The sequence below is a fragment of the Sparus aurata genome, chromosome 21, assembly GCF_900880675.1.
Source record: "Sparus aurata chromosome 21, fSpaAur1.1, whole genome shotgun sequence".
In the NCBI taxonomy this organism is placed as follows: domain Eukaryota; kingdom Metazoa; phylum Chordata; class Actinopteri; order Spariformes; family Sparidae; genus Sparus; species Sparus aurata.
In genome coordinates, this window is record NC_044207.1 from 29,234,696 (window position 1) to 29,254,758 (window position 20,063).

At 43.6% G+C, this 20,063-nt stretch overlaps 2 protein-coding genes across 12 annotated transcripts in view; both read right to left on the reverse strand.

Moving 5' to 3' along the window:
* The window catches only part of LOC115571900 (ATP-dependent 6-phosphofructokinase, platelet type), a 29,353-nt gene extending 27,871 nt beyond the window's left edge, over window positions 1-1,482 (reverse strand). For 3 of the 4 annotated variants that reach the window (XM_030401528.1, XM_030401529.1, XM_030401527.1), the window contains exon 1: window positions 1,242-1,424. In XM_030401528.1, the coding sequence (XP_030257388.1) occupies window positions 1,242-1,350 (109 nt within the window). In that variant the 5' untranslated portion in view covers window positions 1,351-1,424. Of the gene's footprint in view, window positions 1-1,241 lie in introns of all 4 variants that reach the window. The other variant, XM_030401525.1, reaches the window with a different exon arrangement.
* Window positions 1,483-4,769: 3,287 nt separating this feature from the next.
* Window positions 4,770-20,063, reverse strand: part of LOC115572684 (nuclear receptor coactivator 2-like) — a 53,455-nt gene continuing 38,161 nt past the window's right edge. For 5 of the 8 annotated variants that reach the window (XM_030403029.1, XM_030403033.1, XM_030403032.1 and 2 more), the window contains 13 exons: window positions 18,356-19,577; window positions 15,021-15,288; window positions 14,688-14,903; window positions 14,106-14,303; window positions 13,910-14,018; window positions 13,605-13,773; window positions 13,180-13,500; window positions 11,819-11,896; window positions 11,251-11,683; window positions 10,580-10,811; window positions 10,343-10,496; window positions 9,292-9,366; window positions 4,770-9,180 (listed from right to left, as the gene is read on the reverse strand). In XM_030403029.1, the coding sequence (XP_030258889.1) occupies window positions 9,169-9,180; window positions 9,292-9,366; window positions 10,343-10,496; window positions 10,580-10,811; window positions 11,251-11,683; window positions 11,819-11,896; window positions 13,180-13,500; window positions 13,605-13,773; window positions 13,910-14,018; window positions 14,106-14,303; window positions 14,688-14,903; window positions 15,021-15,288; window positions 18,356-19,577 (3,487 nt within the window). In that variant the 3' untranslated portion in view covers window positions 4,770-9,168. The remainder of the gene's footprint in view (window positions 9,181-9,291; window positions 9,367-10,342; window positions 10,497-10,579; window positions 10,812-11,250; window positions 11,684-11,818; window positions 11,897-13,179; window positions 13,501-13,604; window positions 13,774-13,909; window positions 14,019-14,105; window positions 14,304-14,687; window positions 14,904-15,020; window positions 15,289-18,355; window positions 19,578-20,063) is intronic. The other 3 variants (XM_030403035.1, XM_030403034.1, XM_030403037.1) reach the window with 3 other exon arrangements.

Genomic DNA, 20,063 nt, shown 5'->3' on the forward strand with positions numbered 1-20,063 from the left:
CTGTGATGTGCAGGCTTCTGACCGGAAGCTGATTCAATCACAGTTACTTCATTTAACTTTTACTTACATTCTATTATAACTTTGGCAACTTTGAATGCTTTCATGTTCGCAAAAGAGCACGACAGGGCTTTAATGCAGTTATTAATACATGGTGCATTCATCATAATGCATCATTAGAGAGAAAACATAGACAGTCTGATTTGAGTAATCTTATTATTTAGACTTTCAGTAAGATCGCTGCATTCTGTCTGGACTCCTAATGATCCATTTGATGATTAAATCACATGTTCTGCACGCACACACATACACACACACACACACACACACACACACACACACACACACGTACCATCTGCATTATGCAGGGAACACAGCTCCTATACAGTAAATGTCAGGCAGAGCTGCAGGATGCATGCTGATAAAGAAACACCACATATATAAAGATGGAGATGTCTTTGAATTCTCCACTCATCACGATCACTTGTTGATATCAGAGCTGCCTTATTGATCAAGAAGCACCTGTTCCAACATGTGCTAATGTTTAAAAAGCAATCCTGGATTATTAATATGGTTAAATATTATACTGAACGCACATTTGTTTGATTAATATTGCAGCATCCTTGCAGAGAAATGTGAATGGGAGCGTCAGCTGTTGCATAACCGCCATTCAGCTTCATTTAACACGCTATAAATAAATAAAATGACAAATTAGAAGCATAATAATAAAACTAATACAGCTGCAGGACTGTAATAAAGCAAACTTTCCTCTCTGTCACGCACAGAGACGTGTTTTAACCCGCACCTTGGCTGATTTGCTCCACAGCAGGAGAACACTGTCCACTCCTGAGTCCATTATCGGACAGGTCTCAGGCTAACGCGCTCCTGTCATTCCTCCACTCAAATACAGGTGATTACTTCTGACAGACCTCCATCATGAACATCCTCATAAAAGCAAGATATTCTCCACATAACCTGCCAACAGCTAGTCTAAAAGGGAAATGCGTGTTTGATGTTAAAACCAGCTAAGCTAGCTTAAAGCTGCTGGTTTAACGGTCGTGTCGCTTTGAGAAAGCGGTCAAAATTAGCTCAACGTTTTCTAAAATAAAGCCAGAAAACGTGAATCGGGAGCTTGGTTAGTTTCCCTGCTGTTATTAGACGCACTTTTTGAGGTAACAGTGGTGTGAAAGGTAGACCCGGCAACGCAACTGTCCGATAACGGAACTCCTGTCACGCAACGTTACCTTGGGCATCTCCTCCGCTGGTCAGCACCGCGATGGATTTACCAGCGCCGGACAGATTCTCGAAGAATTTCCGGGTGTCCTGCCGCTTTGGTGCCGCCGCGCCAGCCATCGTCTGTCTCCCGGTTCCCTGTCACCTGCCGAGTAATGAAGCGAGCACGACTGAAGAAGCCTGCGGCAGCGAGTGGCTCTGTCGGGGTGAGAGGATGAGGAGATCCCGGAGTAGGACTGCAGTGGTTGCCGCCCTCAGGACGCACGTACACACCCCCCTGACCGAAGATCCTACACGGAGCGAGATGACTCACTCCACGGTTTACCAAGACCGGCAGTTAGGGTTAGTTAGCGCTTACTTACACACTGTAAAGTAAACAAGTCAACAGAAAGGTATGTAATTAATTGTGGTTTAAGCTTCTAGAGCACAAATATCCAGTTTATTTACCTTTAAATAAATATCTATATGTTTAGAATGATGTAGAGTGGTGGCTACATGCTAACCGATTCAGTAATGGCAGTTAGCCTATGCTGCGATAACATTAGCCAGAGTACAGCAGCCTACATGAATATGTGATATTCACTTAATACGATTAAAAAAAGAAAGAAAGAAAGAAAGAAAGAACACGATAATTTTATACAAAATTATGATTTGATATCATAAAACACAAGTCTTCTGCTCAACTCAGTACACTTTGATGCTGGCTAACGCTGGCTAACGCACACTTTAGCTAGGCTAGACTGCCTGATACTTGTGCTATCTAATTTTGTAGATAGAAAGATAAACAAACAAATCAAATCATGCAGATTATTTGGGAAAACTAATTGAAATGCATTGTGCCATTATTCTGTAGTTCTTATTTGGTCAACAGTTCAACAGTAGTTCAGCTACATTACCCCACTCGACTGTATTTTAACGTTAGCTTGTCACAAAATGTAACCAACGACACCATGTCACCTTTGACCGACCTCCAACTTCTGTAGTTTTTAAATCTATTATTGAAGTATTAAAATAAATAACATACTTAACACCCCAGTTGTGCATTTTAAATGTTTTATTTGTATGTTTTTGCTTTTCACATTAGCTAGCGTTAGCACAATGCCAAAATGTTTCCTTTTAATTAATAATATTTTATGCATTAAATAAATTAAATGCATTGTAATAGCAATGATTTGATTTAAGACAAAATGTATATTTTTGCATTTCGTTGCATATTTGAGAACAAACACATGAATACACAGTAATATATCCATTATTGTTAGACATGGAGCTATAAGTGCAAACATGACCAAAAATCTCAATATTCAAAGTCATATCAAAGAAATCAGGATGTTAATATGATCTAAGAACTAATCTTCAAAGAACATTAAAACTTTCTTAACAGCAAAAAAAAAATAATGATTGTCACAATTTAACAAATAATAATAAAAATGCACTGAATAATTTGAGTTGTTATTCAAGTTGATATAATTTTATTGCAGTTAATCACTAGTATATTTTGTTTTATAAACAGACAACTATGTCATGTTTTGCTCACTTTTCATTCCCAGTTTTGCGCAGTACAGTCAGAGTGAGAGGTCTTCACTTTTTCTAACCCTCTTTGCCTCTCTGGGACAAAGCTAGAGCCTGAGAGCCAATGACCGACGTGTTCTCGTGACTGACAGTTGAATCCACCAATGAGCGTCCACATCACGTACCGTGGAAATATAGTACAACCAATGACGGTGAGAATATGTCCTTCAGTCAGGAAATGAAACACCTCCAGTAACAATTCATGAGTTTCTTTGGAACAATTCATGAGTTTCTTTGGAATACAAACAATAAAGAAGTGTGTTGTAATAAGTTGACATATTGCAGCACAAAGAGATTAGATTACTACATTTATTATGTGGTGGATGAAACAAAGAATTCAATAACCTGCAGATAAGAAAATCTCAGATACCTCTAAAATATTTATATGAAGTCTTGCAGCATCTTTGGGTTTTTTTAGTGTGTATTTTATATATTATGCAATAAAGTGATATGATACTTGTCTGCAACCATTCCTAACTGTTACTACATGATTGTTTAAACACTACACTAGACAGAGTTCATGACCTTTCATGAATTCATGACCTTCAGCAATCAGCTGCACGCTTTATCTCAGTGACTCTATCTGTCCAAGCACAGCACGGCATCTCGTGTGTGTCGCGGTGAATAGTCGTTATATTTCATAATAATACAAGGGGTTTTATTTGAGAGTGAGTTGGAACAGACAGCGGCATTGTTGCGTGATTAGATTGGAAGAGGGCACGCAGAGGACATCAGGTCCTGGACCGGTTTCAAGTTCCTTTCTGCAGGGAGACGTAGTCTGGCGAGGCGACACAGTGTGTACGTATATGTGGTGTAAATCTGCACATGTATTATTAATAAAACCCTCGTGACTGAAGACATTTGGCTGCGGCTCACTTCCTCGCTCGCATCCAGGCTTCACATTTGAAATGAGGAACTTCATGAACGCCACATGAATCTGGGTGTGTCACTGCAGCAGCTTCACATTTTTCCAGCTAATTTAACGTTCCAACTGTTGGCCTGTTAGATGTGGATGTGCATTATAACTTTGTCCTTTTTTTAAGTGGAGGATCAGTTTAATCTGACGATTTAAGCGGCATTTCCAGAGACAGATTTTAAGTTTAAGTTCAGCTCCAAAAATAGCTGGATCAGACATAAATACAACAACGAGATATCTTTCTTATTATAAGTGTTGTTTAGAAAGGTTTAGTGTCAAAGGATAAGCCAAGATAACCCTCATGATATTCATTCATAGAAGCCTGGGAGAGGTCGTCACATGTTTATAACTTTATAGCATATTAGCAACAAATACACTTATTATAAACTGTACGTATTTAGACATCCAATGAGTGTCCAGAGATCATCTGCAGGATTAATGACATGACACTAAATTAATATGGAGTGCTGTAAAACCCAAAAAGTCATAATTGATAGCAAGTAACTTTAGGGAGATATATATCGGCCTTGTCGATTATCAGATTCAATTTTCAGCATTTTTCTGAATATCTTTGTTTTGCTTGTTTTGAATTAATTAGAGTAGAATAAATTAATTTGGCTCTGATGTAGAGTGAAATCTAGAAGGTAACTATTGTTATCAAATATCTGTAATTCTCAAAAAGTACAATGTTCGCCTCCTTAATGTGGTCGAGTGGAAGTCAGCGCAGAATGTGTGAATACTCAAGTAATACAAAAGTGTCTCGAAATGATACTTAAGTACAGCTGTGAGTAAATGTACTTAGTTACATCCTGATGATCACCCTGTGTTCATGTGAAGTTCCTGGAGGACGTCGCCCCCTGCTGCTGCTCTGAGCTCACTGCACACACAACAACTCACTCCACAACAGTGATGAACAATCAGGACTTTCTGCTTCATCATGGTCGATAATTCATTCACTTACAGTCCGTCAGTGTCACATTACTGTTCCTGTAAATAATGAATAAACAATAAAGAGGCGCTGGGTGAAATAAAGAGACGAGAGGCGTTCCGGCTCAATAAAAATAATTTATTTACAGTGGCATGAATCATAAATTAACGAGCAGCATTGGCAAAAGCAACATTAGAGTCGACAGCTTGCATAAAGTGGTGTGAACGTCCGGACTTTTGCATAATAAACACACTCACACTGTGATAATAAACTGTACGTGCTGGACTTTGTGTCGCTGCTGAGATATTTAATATGAACATCAGGGCAGAACTCTTCAGAACCGCCGACAGCGACGTCTGTGAAGGCCCGGTAGATTTACTGAGAGAGTATTTCAACGCTTTCTGAGATTTATGTCTTTTTCACTGAGCTGCACAATCTGTTTAAAATAACACCTGTTGCTTAGCACTGATTTACTGTTTAGTATAAATGGAAAATGTGTTTTTAAATGTTCTGCCTGCATTGTTGTTTGTTTGCAGACCTGCAGACATTTAAAAGACTCTCTTCAGTCATTCTCCTCTCAGCCACATACTGATGGACAGTCAGGTGAAGTTTTGTAGTTTCGTGGAGCTTCACAGCAAAACGGTGTTGCAGAATTTGCCTAAATGATCCAAAATGTGTTTGAAAAGATGTTATTTTCACGTCATCGCATGATTGATCTCGTGCAAGAAACACGTCTCCAGTTACTTCAGTCGCTCAGGAGAACGCTGCGACGCTGTTTTGCTGTGAAGCTCCAGAAATGTTTTGTCGACCACGAAACTTCACCTGACTTTCCATCAGCTGCAGGTGAGGAGATGATGACCACGTTTGTAATTTTTGGGTGAACTGTGTCTTTAAAGCCTCTGTGTGTGTCGGCGCCACCCGGTGGGAGAATCACTAAATACACCCGCCTGACCCAAAAAACACAGATCTGAAAGGATCATTTCACTTCATAAGACTAATTTAAGATTTATAGAAAGTTCTACACATTGTGGCTTTAAATAGAATAAAATTATAAGGAAAAATAAGCACATTTTTAAAAATAATGACAAAACATCTCAGTGAAATGTTCCTTTAACAGCGCAGTGATGCCACTCCAGTTGTTGAACAAACAAAAAAGTATTTGCCTGCTTCATTTTGACATTTATTCTATTTAGTATAATATCTGTTTTCATGTACATTCAATCCGTGGAAGGTTTAAAGTTTAAAGTCTGGACTGTTTGAGCTTTTTATTTTAGTCTTTGTGCGGCTACAAAGTTTAACATTTCAGAGAAAAAGTTTGGGAGAAAAACTTCAAAATGATTTTCAGCTGCACACAGAGAAATCTTCACAAACAGGATTTCTTGTTGTGATTGGAATTAGGTTACATTTGAACTTTTTAAAAAAAATTAAATGTCAGAATTTAATAATCCTGCATCAGGATGAGGGGTCGCTCCATTTCTGGACGTTAATAAAGTCAACGTCAGTAGAGATCCGCTGAAATAACAAATTATTTGCGTCTTGATAACAAAATTCCAACACAGAATTATTCATCTGTTAATTAATGAGCTGGCGGGTTTAAACAGCTCGTCCAGCGTCACTTCTTGGGAGGAAAATGTAAAAATCCTGGTTGTGTAATTGTTAAAACTACAGTATGAAGACTCGCTCAGCAGGACGTGAAACACGTGTAAACCGTCAACAGCTCCACACCAGACAGAGAATCACAGATCTAAGGCATTATGCTTCGTCTTTTAGCATCTTAAGGTACTTTACATGAATTACAGTATTTAGCCGTTGATAAAATATCCATCTATGAATTAAGAAAAAAAACTTCTTCCAACATACACGTATACCGCATCAGTGAAAATCAAGAGGAAATGATTCATCTGACGACATCGGGAGTTTCTGTACACGAGCGTTCGCGTCACGCTCTCTGGTTGCCTTTTTTAAAATCTCTGCAGAGAGTTTGACATTCAGGAGCGCTGCGCGGCTTTACGCTCTCTCTTCTTACAATCTGCTCGCACACAGGTATAATTCACCGTACCGAGAGCTGACAGGACGCGAGGGGGAAACACGGGGATTGACGATAAAATTAAAAATACAAACTCTTCAGTGTTTCATTCTGCAGTCAGTTTGCATTTTCACATTCTTGTTTTCTCATTTTTTTTTAAAGCAGAGTACTCTTACAGTGTGTGTTTTACAGACTTCTGGACCGGCTGAAGAAAAGACAAGAGGGATTCAGAAGTCTGCGTTGCCAGTTTCACAATTAAAAAGCTTATATGAGACAGCACCTAATGAGGAAACAGAGCACCTTTCAAATTGATTTGATGAGACATTTCCCAAAAATGCTACAGTTTGAGCTCGCATCGCTTCGGGCTGTTAGTCGTCTCCTTTAACTTTAATTCAGCATTATTCATCTGTTTTTATACGGACCAGGTCAAACTGAACATTCATCTGAGAGAATTTATGATCATCACGTTATTATTATGTCTCGACACAGCGATAACAAAGCTTTTGAATCGTCCTTCAGCCCGACAGAGAGCTCGTAATGTGAGAGGCCGGCACATCGCAGCCATAAAGTGTCATTTCAAGACGAACCGCAGTAGCGTGGAGTTTAATCAGCTGATGTACACGTGTTGTTTTTAGAGGCAAAGCTGCTGGAGAGGCAGAAATCATTTCATTGGTCAAATCTCAGTGGGCGGAGAAAAAAAAAACAACCGTTTTTCCAATAGAACTTCAACTCTGATCAGGATCGGCAGCTTATCTTCCGCTTTAGCATGTTAGCATGTTAAGTTTCGCTAAAGACTGATGGGAATGTCGTTAGTTTTGCAGGTATTTTGTTCAAAAAACAAAGTTAGGGATAAAATCTAAATTATATCAAAGTTTTTTATATTTCATGTACTGGAATTTTGACCGTTTGTAACAAATTTCAGGACAATTCTTCCAAAAGTTGTCAAGATATTTGACCCTGACCCAAAATGGTGGACTGATCAACATTCCCATTGTCGCTAGAATGGATAAAATGCATCAGCAACACGCTAAGAGAAAGAAATATCTTAGAGTGCAAAGCCTTTTTCTACTTGGTGATACTCGCCAATAATAGCAATAGCTAGCTGATTTTAAGCTAGGAGAGCTAGTTAGCTAGCATGTTAACTAACCAGTGCTCAACCATACTGCATGTATCTGAACACTTTGTTTACATTTTGTCCAGTAAAATCTTTGACATTGAAGTAAGTCCGTTAATGGACCCGTAGTCTCGTTGTCTCGTCGGTCTTTAGCTCCAAACACTGAAGTTTAATTCAACCAATGAAATATTTTTGCTCTCTGAGAAATGTTTTGGACTAAAACTCCAAACTGCTGTTTTGCAATATCACTTAGAGGAAAAGTTTGTTTTGTTTATATAAATCTAAGTATGTACACAATCTATACACATTCACCTTCATTCAAAAAGTCATTAAATAGGGATACAGCTCCCCTGTAACTACAGCAGTTGAAATATATTAATTTTAAAATCGACATCAAAATGTACCATTTTGAGAGATTTCCTTAAAGAAAGATATCCTTGATTTGTGTCATACAAATAATCTCTAAAACTTCTTCAAAACTATAAATACCTGTAAAATATTTCTCTCATTTGACATTTTTTCAGTCAGGCTCTAAAACAGAACCGTAAAAAATGAAAAAATAATAATAATCCAGAGGTGCCGTTTACACCCGTCGACCAATCGACTTCTCCGGCGTCAAAGCGTGACGCCATTTTGTTTCAGTTTCACACACACACAGCACCAAAACACTGCTTCAGAGACTCGAGAGGGATTATACATTCATCTGACCAGAGCGAGGACTGTTCGCTAACACTGCATGTGTGGGTCCATGTACCGCAACCTGGGACTGAAACTAATACTGCTACAGCTACTGTAAATTCTCAAATAGTGGCCAGGAACTTTATTTACCTCACATTAGTTCACTGCTGTTTGTTTTAAATGTGTTTGTTTCATATCCTTCCTTGAAAAGATACCTCCCGTTCTTGAATGACCTGTATCGTAAAACATCTTTTGTTTTTGGAGCAGGCTTAATTTGTTTGAATACCAGGGTGTATGTGAGAATTTACAGAGTGTAGAATACAGATAAATATAACTGCTGTTGTCTAATTACTAAGAATCAAACCATGACTCACAGTTAATATCTAAAACAGGGTTTCCCACGACACCCTGAGTCCACAGATGTTTGGATCCTCCTGCTCAGTGGTTCAGTCTCCCTGTGAATTCTGACTTTTTTTGCATAAAATGTTAAATCCGTGTGTAGTAAAACACGCCGAAGTGATGCAGTTCAGAAGGTTTTACATGTCCTCTCTCTCTCTCTCGTGCCTCTGTGTTGGCTGGTGTGACCGAGTGAGCAGTGTTTCCATCGCGGTTCCACCGAGAGCTGAGCTGAGGAGGCGTCAGTGTTTTTCTTTTTTTCTTTTTGCATTGGCTCCTGTGTTACCTTGTCTCAGCCACAGCCGGGGTCAGCAGAAATTCTGTAACAGAAGACGGAAAATCAGAATCGTAGTGAAAGTACATAAAAAGATGGAAGCTTCTTTGAGCTGAACTTGTAAAGAAAGTCGCGTGTTTTCTACGTCTTTACTTACAGAATTGGCTTCGCTCTCTTGCGACAACATGTCAATTTCCACCAGCTGCTCCAGGATCAGGCTGCTGTCACTCACCTGTAATGATGACAATAACACAGTAATGTTAAAGGGATATTCCGGTGTAAATTTAATCCATGATCTAACACACCGTGAAACTGTGTTAGACTCCCTCTCAAGAGATCAAGTTAGCAGACCGCTAATTTACGGAGTTTTATCAACCTCAGAAACGACCGCACGACAACAATACACTGCAGTAAATGGATCCAAATATAAACCGCCACCAAAAAGCCACAAATAATGCTCAGAACAGCACCAAACTTCAGCAACAGTACAAATAGGGTCTCAGCACATAGTCCGGGGCATCTAACCTCCGCTAGCTTAGCTGGATTTCTACTGAAAAGCTGACTAAATTTACCACTCTTCTGCAGCAGCTTCCTGTTGACGGGAAGTCCCGACGAGTCGATTACCGAGTGCAGTAGAGTTCCGCGGCTCATGGATGAAAATGTGTGATTATGACTCCATGGAAAAGCAATCAAAGTTCATATGTGTCTTACCTGCCAGTTTATAACAGTTATTATCGAGAGCGGACAGGGAAAAGAACGGAATTGAGCATTTCTAACTGCACTCGGTAATCGTCGCGTCGGGACTTCCCCGACCCGGAAGCTGATGGAGGAGAGTTGAAATCTGTTTTTAGCTTCACAGTAGAAATCCAGCTAAGCTAGCGGAGGTTAGATGCCCCGGACTATGTGCTGAGACCCTATTTGTACTGTTGCTGAAGTTTGGTGCTGTTCTGAGCATTATTTGTGGCTTTTTGGTGGCGGTTTATATTTGGATCCATTTACTGCAGTGTATTGTTGTCGTGCGGTCGTTTCTGAGGTTGATAAAACTCCGTAAATTAGCGGTCTGCTAACTTGATCTCTCGAGAGGGAGTCTAACACAGTTTCACGGTGATTTAGACCATGGATTAAACTTACACCGGAATATCCCTTTAAATTAAATGATGAAATGAACATTAAAACAGTAAACAGACAGCAAACTGTCCATCTCTCACCTGCTCGGTGTTCATGGAGCTCATCTGTCCCGACATCTGGTTCATGTTGCCACCGTTGCTTGCCATGACTGCCAGGTTCATGTTGTTGTTGCTGCTGTACATTCCTCCGTTGGGTTGTGTGGAGTATTGTGACTGGGACTGTTGGGGGTACACGCTGTAAAGAGGCAATCTGGGTCAACAACACTCACAAAAAGACTCCAATCGTGTTGATCTGGTGATTCGAGCATCTGTTCCAACCTGTTGCTGGTGGAGATGTTGGCAGCTTGGGGCCATCCGTTGTGGTCGGTGCTCGCCTGGTAGCCCGGAGGTGCTCCCTGGTTCGGCCCCTGAGGTTGGGCCTGGTTCTGCTGCAGCATGGGGCTTTGACCCTGCCCCATCCTGGGGGACAGCAGAGGGCTCTGCGGGGTCGCGGCCCCACATGGAAAGCCTGATACTGGGTCCTGGTGTTGCTGCTGCTGCTGGCTCATTCCTACAATGAAGCAACATTTTTTGGGGGTCAAACGAGATCAAAACAGATTTTAAACATGCACACAAGACAAAAATCATCACCAAACAAAAGAAAGAGTAGGAGAGAGAAGGTTTTAGCACCCCCGCAAGAGCTATTCTCCTAGAAACACGACTGAATGCTGCCTCCTCATTGGTTGATGACAGAGTTAAAATCATGAAAAAGTGTTAATTTGAGTGTAAGAGCAGAAACATCGTTGATTTGCACACAAAAACAGATCTAACGAAGAGAATACCTCAATCATGCAACATTCAACTACACCCAGTCAGTTTAAAGAAGGATTTCAGTCTGAACAGATGATTATGTTTGATTCCCGCCACCACAACAGAAAAAGAAACTACACCGCCCACGAAGCACACACAGACTGCTGTGATGCCGCGGCTGTTCTCTAGTAATAATATACCTGAACTGCTGAACTGGAAGGCACTGTGCTGTGATGGTGGACTCATAACCCCGCTGTACTGCCCGCCTACATTTCCCATCATGCCCTGGCTAGTCAGATGATGGCTGGGGGAGAGAGAGGAGGAGAAGGGACTGGAGGAGCCGGGATGAGGAGGAGGAGGTGGAGGAGGAGAGGGCAGGCCGGTACCGTAGCTGGAGGCCGGGTAGGGGAACTGCTGCGGGTTTCCCTGCGGGAGCCGCGGGTTGGTGCCGCCCATGGGCATCGGCGTGGGAGCGGCGCCCCCGGTGGGCATGCTAGGCGGCATGTTGATGCCCTGGGTCCGCATCATCATGGCACGCTGCTGGTGCACGTGCTGCTGCTGTTGGCGTTGGCGTATTTGGTTGTTGAGGTACTCGCGCTGACGTTGGGCCAGCATCTGGGCGTTGAGGGTTCCCTGTGTGAAGAAACACAGGGAGGTGACACATTAACACAAAAAAATCAGGAGGTTCACAGGCTGCAGGACTATAAATGGGTAGTAAATTATATGCAAATGAGCCAGTGTGTTCAAGGCACATATGCAGAGACTGACCTGGTTTGGTACGTTAGACCGTAGAGGTAGATTCATGTTGGACACTCCGCTCATCTGGTTCACCATCGGCTGACGGTTCTACGTCGGGGACAGACAGAGTGATTCGTTAATTCATTGAAATTTATATTTGATATTCTGAAGGGTCAAATATTCAGGATGATACTGAATAAATCCACTGTTTGTATCACTGCCGTCTTGCAGCATATTCTAAAGAGTTCCATCTGAAATGACTCCTTCAAGTGTTTGCAGATGGCAGATGGTTCATTTGGAACTTTCTTTCAAACTTCACCTTCACTCTCTCCCCACCGGCGCCAACTGAAGTGCAAAAGTCGTGTCTCACATCTGAACGAGCTGCTAACTTGTCAGAGCTATTTTAGGTTAATATGCACAAGCTGTCTTCCCTCAGCTCTCCACCAGGTGGCAGTCGAGACTGAAATACGTTGGAATGAAACCTGTAAATATGGACGTTCAGATTAGGAAGGAAGCCCTCCTTTTGAAATGTAAAGGACTGACACAAAATACACAAAAGGAAAACAAACTGTATTCTACATTCTCACACACTTAGAGCAAATAAAGGATCAGAACACGGCACCGTACATACAGTGCCATGAAAGGGTCAGGTGTGTTAACAACAGTCAGTCACAGGGTACATTCAGTGTGCGCAATTATCTTTATGAGAGTGTATTAATTTGTGTGTGTGTGTACATGTCATGTGTGTTCACTGCTAAGTGTCTGAGCGGCAGGGAACTGCTGATGAAGGCAGAAAGCTGAAACACATTTGTTCCTTTCTGGCTGCCGCTGTTTGGACTCGGTGAACCCTGTCGGCACCACGGCCGGCGCTGCTGCATCAAATATATTAAAGACAAAAAGAGCAGAGAGCAGACGGAGGCTGCGCCTGTGAAGACAACCATGTCTGCTTCATGTAAATGAGGATTGACGGATGAATAAACGGATGATTCAACGTGTGTCAACACTTCCTCAGAATGTTTACAGGGAGCAAACAGAAAACGTGTCTTGTTATTTTACTCAGAAGGTCCCGACAGGTATCAGAGTGTATGTTGGCCAGTATTCTGCATTAGAGACCGTGATGCAAAAGATGTATTTAAATATCTTTGTCACGAGTGTTTGATAATCACATTTGTTGCAAAAGAACGTGTTTAAATCAGCTGATATATTGATATCAGAATGTTTTGCTCTGTAATATCAGTATCAGACGCATAAAACAAGAATCATGTCAGCAGAACTAAGAATCAAAAAGTTCAGTTTCTCCTTTTGTATCCATCTTTCCAGGAAGGATATGAGCTACAACTAATAGTACCTCCCAGTAGTCATAAAATTATAAACTACTTGGTTCCACCCACCAGCTGGGCCTGGAGTCGGTGCTGCAGCTGGAGCCTCATGTTGTTGGGCTGAGGTGGCACTCCTGGATTCGGCCCTCCTGGCCTCATCCCGACCGGTCTGGGCCCCACGCTCCCAGGCATCCTCATCATCGGGTGGTAACCGGCGGGCGCCATCCTCTGCGGCCCCATGTGGCCGCTCATAGACGGGCCGTGGAAGCCGCCGTCGGGAGGCATGCCGCCGTAGCCTGGCTGGCCGCCGTAGTGTTGACTGTACATGAGAGGCTTCATGCTGGTCGCTGGGTCCGAGGAGCCCAGGTACTGGTCCTGCTCTGACATGGGTGCCTGCAGGGTGGGAATAAAATAAAAAGTCAAACCAAATGCTCTCAAAGTGTCTTCATATTGTTCTCCTGCCTGACGACTCCTCAGGTCAGTTTGAAGGGGCTCACCTGTCCAGCCAGCGTCGGGATCCCCAACATCTTGTCGATCTCCTCCAGACCTTCATAGTCCTTCAGCATCGAGCACAGCTGGCTCAGCAGGGCTCCTTCATCTGGCTGGCCCTCGGGCCCGGTACCGCAGCAACCCATCCCGTCCCCCTGAGGGACGCCGTACGGCGGCCTGGAAGGTAACTCGGTGTTATTGTCACATCAGAGTCAAAGTGGCCAATATGTCTGCACCGCTAAAAGTGAAGCTCGTGTCTACGTTCTATTGGTTGACTCTTCTTTTATGATTTAGGATGAAATGAATGCCGCACCTGCTTTGGTTTCCATAGTGATCCATCGCCATCATTCTGTCAGGCCACGGTGCAGTCTGATTGGGTGGAGCATGCTGCTGAGGGTAGGCGGGTGTCGCCATCTCCATCTCTGAAGGGGAGAAAAGATCCCATGAAACATCAGAATCATTTCAGGTTTGATGAGTTTGACGTCGGCGTGAATTTCTTCCTTTCTCACCGTTGCCCATCATCTGCATGTTGACCATGGCTCTGGACCCGGGCAGGCCTCTCGTCGCCATCACAGTGTTCATGTTGGGGACCATGCGACCGGGTCCGACCCCCTGGCCCATCATCGGCCCCGCGGTGCCCCCCATGGGCCCCTGTGGACCCCAGCCCTGCTGCATGGAGCCCCGCATCGACCCGTTATTCATCATGCCTGGTTTAAAGAAAACAGAAATAATCAGAATTTCACATAATTGGTGTCATTTTGTAACTTAAAACTTTATTTTTCTCAGAGGAGGCAAATACTTAATAATATGTGTATCCAATGTAAAATAACTTTATTCAAGATTATATTTTTTTTTCAGTAATCCACCTGGAAATAATCCTTCATCTGCATTTAATAAAGCTCAAAGTTGACAGCAATGATTTATTAATTAAAAGTAATTAAAACTAATGAATCCCAAAGTGCTGAACATCTGAAGTTACAAAGAATGATCTGAAGATACGACGTCAGCTTGTACGTGTCGGTGTATTTGATGCAGAATGAAAACAGTGTTTTTAAGGCAGAATCGACGGGATGCTGTTTATTATTTCCGACCTGCATTGGCCATCGCAGCCTGGTTGGCCATGCCTGCGTGGGTTCCCATCATGCTTTGCTGCTGCTGCAGTAAGGAGTAGGGGTTGTTGTTCCTGTGCTGAGGAGGAAATGGCCTGGCAGCGTTGGGGTTTGGACCCATGCTGCCGTCTAGAGACGCGCTCCTGACCGGAGGAGCACCTCGACCTGGCTGGCCCGGCCTGGCACTGTTAAAGCCTGCTGGGCGGAAGATAAGATTGTCTTTATATATCCTGAGACAAAGATATGATAAAGGTATTCTCTCATAAAGATTTATTCAATAAAACATCTTAAAGATTCAGAAACTGCCGGTCGTACTTGCGGGGCCGATGGGAGGGAAGGCTCTGTGCTGGTTGGGGGGGCTGCTGCTGTTGCTGCTGTCCGTCATCTGCAGGATGTTGCTGATGATGGTCTGTTTGTCCACAGATGAACTAGGCGGCACAGACGAAGATCCAGATGAAGAGGAGCCTGGTCTTCTGACCGGCGGCTGGCTCCCAAACAGCTGCTGCTGCTGCTGCTGCTGCTGCTGCTGCTGCTGCTGGCCGCCACTCTGCAGGTCCTCCAGCAGGTCCTCCAGCTCACTGGACTGAGATCAGCCGCAGGAAAAAGACAGGATTAGAAGAAAAGTAGTTTTGTTCCATAAATTACAGGACACATTCCTACAACCACAACATTATTTTGGGAAAGTTTCTCACTTCTGGGTCTCAATTAATACAAACTACTGCTGAAATTCAAAGGCTAAAAATCTCATTCTCAAGAGAAAGTCCAAAACGCACTCACAGGATTTGATTTTTGATTTTGATTTCTGAATTTTTTAACATTTCTCTTACAGTGTTTCCCCAATTGGGTCTTTCCTCATGTTGATTGGTAATCCAGGCATTATCCTTGAATTCAATATACGATTTCAACACCGGGAAAAAAACGTCACAGAGAGAAAACTTTGTATTTTACTGCAAAGGAAAACCTTATTTCTAAAACATGATCTTGCATTTGAAGACATTTTATAGGAGGAACTTTCAGCTCAGGTGTTTTTTGACAAGCTCGGATTCTTCAAACAACTGCTACACACAAGACATATGAATATAGTATAAAATATGCATTAAGAAAACAGTATTCATTCATACTCTGTGTTGTTTAGTCAATATAGTCAACATGAAATAACTAAATGGCATCAGGATGAGAAGCGAAACAACAACAACAACTAGAAGAAAAGAAAATTTCACGTATTGACAGAAAAATCTGATATCCACCTTTGACGCAAACTGAAAACCCCCTTCAGTATTATTGTGTAATCTAACCTGCAACACACACACACACACACACACACACACACACACACACTGTGTACAGCACTGACAGGAATGGTTTCCTCCGGCCGTTTGGCTGATGAATAGAAGAGGAGCTAAAAATAAACCGCCGGCACTAATGAGGTCATGTGTGATGTACAGTAAGACACACAGCCACAGCTCTGTTTAGCCACAGCGCACACACACACACACACACACACACACACAGTGAACACAGCAGAGAGACACATCAAGGGCAGCGTGTTGTCTACCGAAGCTTTGTCGTTGGTCACTATTTCAAACCGAACTGTTGTCGCATTGTTCCTCGAATAATCTGTCCGTTTACGAACAATCAAATACAAAACTGCAACTTTGAATATCAGCACAATTACTTTAGCTTTGACTGCTAGCCTGAGCGGAGCGGTGCCACCTCAGCGTGAGTCTTGCTCGCACTACCTGTCAGTGTAAACAGTTACAGTGGGTGCATACCAGACATTGTGATGATATGCAGGCTCAGGTGTCACGTCTGATCTCGTACCAGTTAGCTTACAGGTTGCTTCCAAGTAAATAAGGAAGCAAATTAGCTTTAAAAACATCGGAGATTTCAGCAGATAACTACAGTTTGCAAACTTTGCTGGAGTTTCCCAACGCTGCCACTAGATGTTAGTAGAAACCTTACCGGTGATCCCTTTTACTTTTAATTTACTCTTTCATACCAAATGCAACAAGAGCAACATTGTACCGACACAGGCCGTTCCTTTCAATGGAGATTGCTGCCGTCCTCTCCTAAGTAACCGCCACAGAGACGTGCACTGCCTTGTGTTTCCTGCCAGGTTCAGAGGTCAAAGATCAACTAAATTCCTCTTTGCGCTGGAGAGAAGAACGGAGGAGAAGTTTGTACCTCTCCGAGTAAAGCACGTCAGAAAACAACAGCGAGGACGGAAGTGAAATGGTCGGGAAAGGGTGAAAAAAAAGCAAGTTTCTGGCATCACCAAAACAAACTCAACAAAGCAACACTTTAATCTGAAAACTTCAAACCGAACCATCCAGGACGGGAGCCTCTGAATGGCAACCTCCCCGCCGGCAGCAGCCTCCGCCATCCGGAGGCACAACTACTGTCAGACTTTTGAACCTCAGTCGTCCGACCTTCAGCCTCTTCCTGGAGCTCACTTCAACTGTTTCAGAGCACCTGCGCTTTAAAAAAAAACAAGCCAGACAACACTCTGAAGTGGCTGCGCTTTGTTGTGTTTAAACGCAGCCGACGCCATCAAAAAGAGGGATTGCTACACTTCCATTCCATCCATTTTCAAGCTGCCTGCCTGCCTGCGGTGAGCAGGAGACATGCTGACCACAGCCGTGAATCGTCCGACCCATATTCAAATCAATTAGGGAGGAGTGCTGTGAGCCTGCGTCGTTATCTGTCTGAATCAAATCTGAGAAACGTGTTAATCACGCACACAGACTCTTGAACGTATTCCATTTAAATGCCCACCGGGACAATTTTATCCACTACTTTTTAAACCCACAAGTGGCCCTAACGACCCTGAAAGTCAGAGCGCACACGTGTCCTTAACGACTCTGTAAGGACACTCCCACACAGAGTTTAACAGCCTGCAACTCCTCCTGAAGAAGCCCCTCAGATGAGAAGTGAAACATCTTCAAGATACTCAAACAAGTCCAGTTGCCTACGATACAGAACTCTGAATTACCCTGACCTGTATGACTCAGAACCTTCATCAACACTTTACTCTGCAACACATCTGTTGTCTCGACTAAAAATATCGAGCTGATTATAGTTTTGGGAGTCTAAATCTCTCAGTGAACTTGCAGTGAGTTAGCAGTCAGAAGTACCTGGGTAAAATTTGTAAGACTAAATTCTGAGGGGTGATTGTTTTCAGTAAGGGGTCGGATGAAGACGAGAGAGCAAAGTCCAGCCCAGCTTTCTCTGTGCTACTATATTAGTTACTATACCAAAATAACACACACATACTGTACCTTCTTAATGTTGTGTTTGGTCTCCCCTATGCTCTAAAACAACACGTTCCCATTCCATGTTCGAAATTAGCAACGATAATTATGCAACATCGGTGACATTTTCAATATAAAAAGGAACCAAAACTCAAAATAACAAGTTCCGTAAAAAACAATCACAGTGACTATTATCTGAACTCTGGCCTCCTGTAAATAAATCAACCCATCCATCCCAACGTCCTCCCGTCATGGCCTATGTTTGTTAAACCGCTACACGCTAGCATCTAGTGGATCATTTCTTAAATCATGATCGAGATCAAGATTATCCAGCAACAATCCACTGACAGGTCAATCATTACAGCACTAAGCAGGAGTATTACGGTCAACAACACTGACCTGATCCTGCATGTTGAAACCCGCCTCCTGTTTCTCGGTCTTAACATTGGACAGCTTCGGTCCTTCGCCGGGTTCCATCTTGATGGCTTTATCCAGAATGCCGTTATCATCCCTGTCCAACAGATAGCGAAGCAACGCGTTGTCCTTCTTTTTGGGGCTTCCCGGCTCCTGCTTCAGTTCACCGAGGGCGGCCATGCTGTCCCCCGATGCCGACTCTGGACCGATGGCGTCTTTTCCGGTAGCCTCAGCTGTGAGCTTGGCCAGCTCCACAGGTGAGGTGCTGGTCTGCAGCAACCTGTGGAGAATTTTGTGTTTCTCCTTTAACGAGGTGGAGTGGTTGTTATGCCCGGCCCCACCCATACCCCCGATCCCACCATCCTTACAGTCCTGGTCATCCCCTAGTGCTCGCGTTGGTGAGCAGGGATCAGAGGGTTCTAATTTGGTGGTGAGGAGCTGGAGCAGCTTAGTGTGCCCTTTTGTGTTCAGAAGGCGATTTTGGGCGTCGCCGAGCTCCCCTAAGCTTCCATCACCTCCAAAGCTGTCAGGGTCATCGTCTCTCCCCTCCTCCTGCTCACCCTCTTGGCTTTGTGATGACAACAAGTCGTGCTGCTCCTCAAAAGTTCCAAATAAGTCAGCCTCTAAGCTGGGATTGTTCTTGGCTGGCTGGCCTCCAGCGCTGCTACTGTCAAGAGGGCTCTGAAGGCCGATTGGCTTTCTGTCAGGTGACTCTGGATGCTGGCCCTCAGTGAGTCCCTGGGAAATCCTGTGGCCCTGGGTGAGGGCCTGCAGCGCACTAAGGGAATTGAACCCTTGGCTATTTCCTGTGCTGCTGCACACAGATGCTGGCGAGTGGAGGCCGGCTGCAGGAGAGAAGGAACCCGGTGGATGTTGGGGGAGGTGAGGGCTACCGCAGCTACTGCTGCTAGCTGCCATGCTGGGGCTCTGGCGATGACGAGGAGACAACATGGCGCCCTGGACCCCTGAGGTGACGCTGGGGCTTCCGTGCGCTGAGGGGCTGCCCAGTTTGAGCGCGTGGCTGCTTCCCTGAGGCGTGGCCGCCCGACCTGATGCCGCCCCGAAACCACGGCCACTTGAGGCCGCGGTGGAGTGGTGTGTGTTGCTGGTGACACTGGCATCAGGGGAAGGGGAGGGACCGCTCACACTGGTTGGCGTCATTGGCTTGGCCATGCCCTGGTCTGCGGTCATGCCACTCATGTTCTCCCTGAAGGAAAAGAACACAGACGCATGAATCAGACATTTTGGAAATGATGTTGTTAGTAAACAGCGCGGGTGTTACGGGTGATAATGTTCCCTGACTTGCGAGGATCCAATACGGCGCGTGAAATGTAGCTACTGCCATCTTATACTGGCGCTTGTACAATATTAAAATAAAGATTGTCTCAGAGATTAACACACACCCACAGTGACTGAAATCAGACAACAACACTGAAGATAAGTATCCATACTTATCTACGGAAGCCCTTAATGGTCATGCATTCATATATTTTATTTCCTCCGTTTTCCCGAGATAACGGGATCATTTTCTCGAGATCTCTTGATAACAAACTTAGTTTTTCTGAGATAACGAGTTAATTTTCTCAGTTTTCACGAGATAACGGGATCATTTTCTCGAGATCTCTTGATAACGAAACTTAGTTTTCCCGAGATAACACACCTTCGGACACACCGTAAGAGCTTGTTCCCTTTA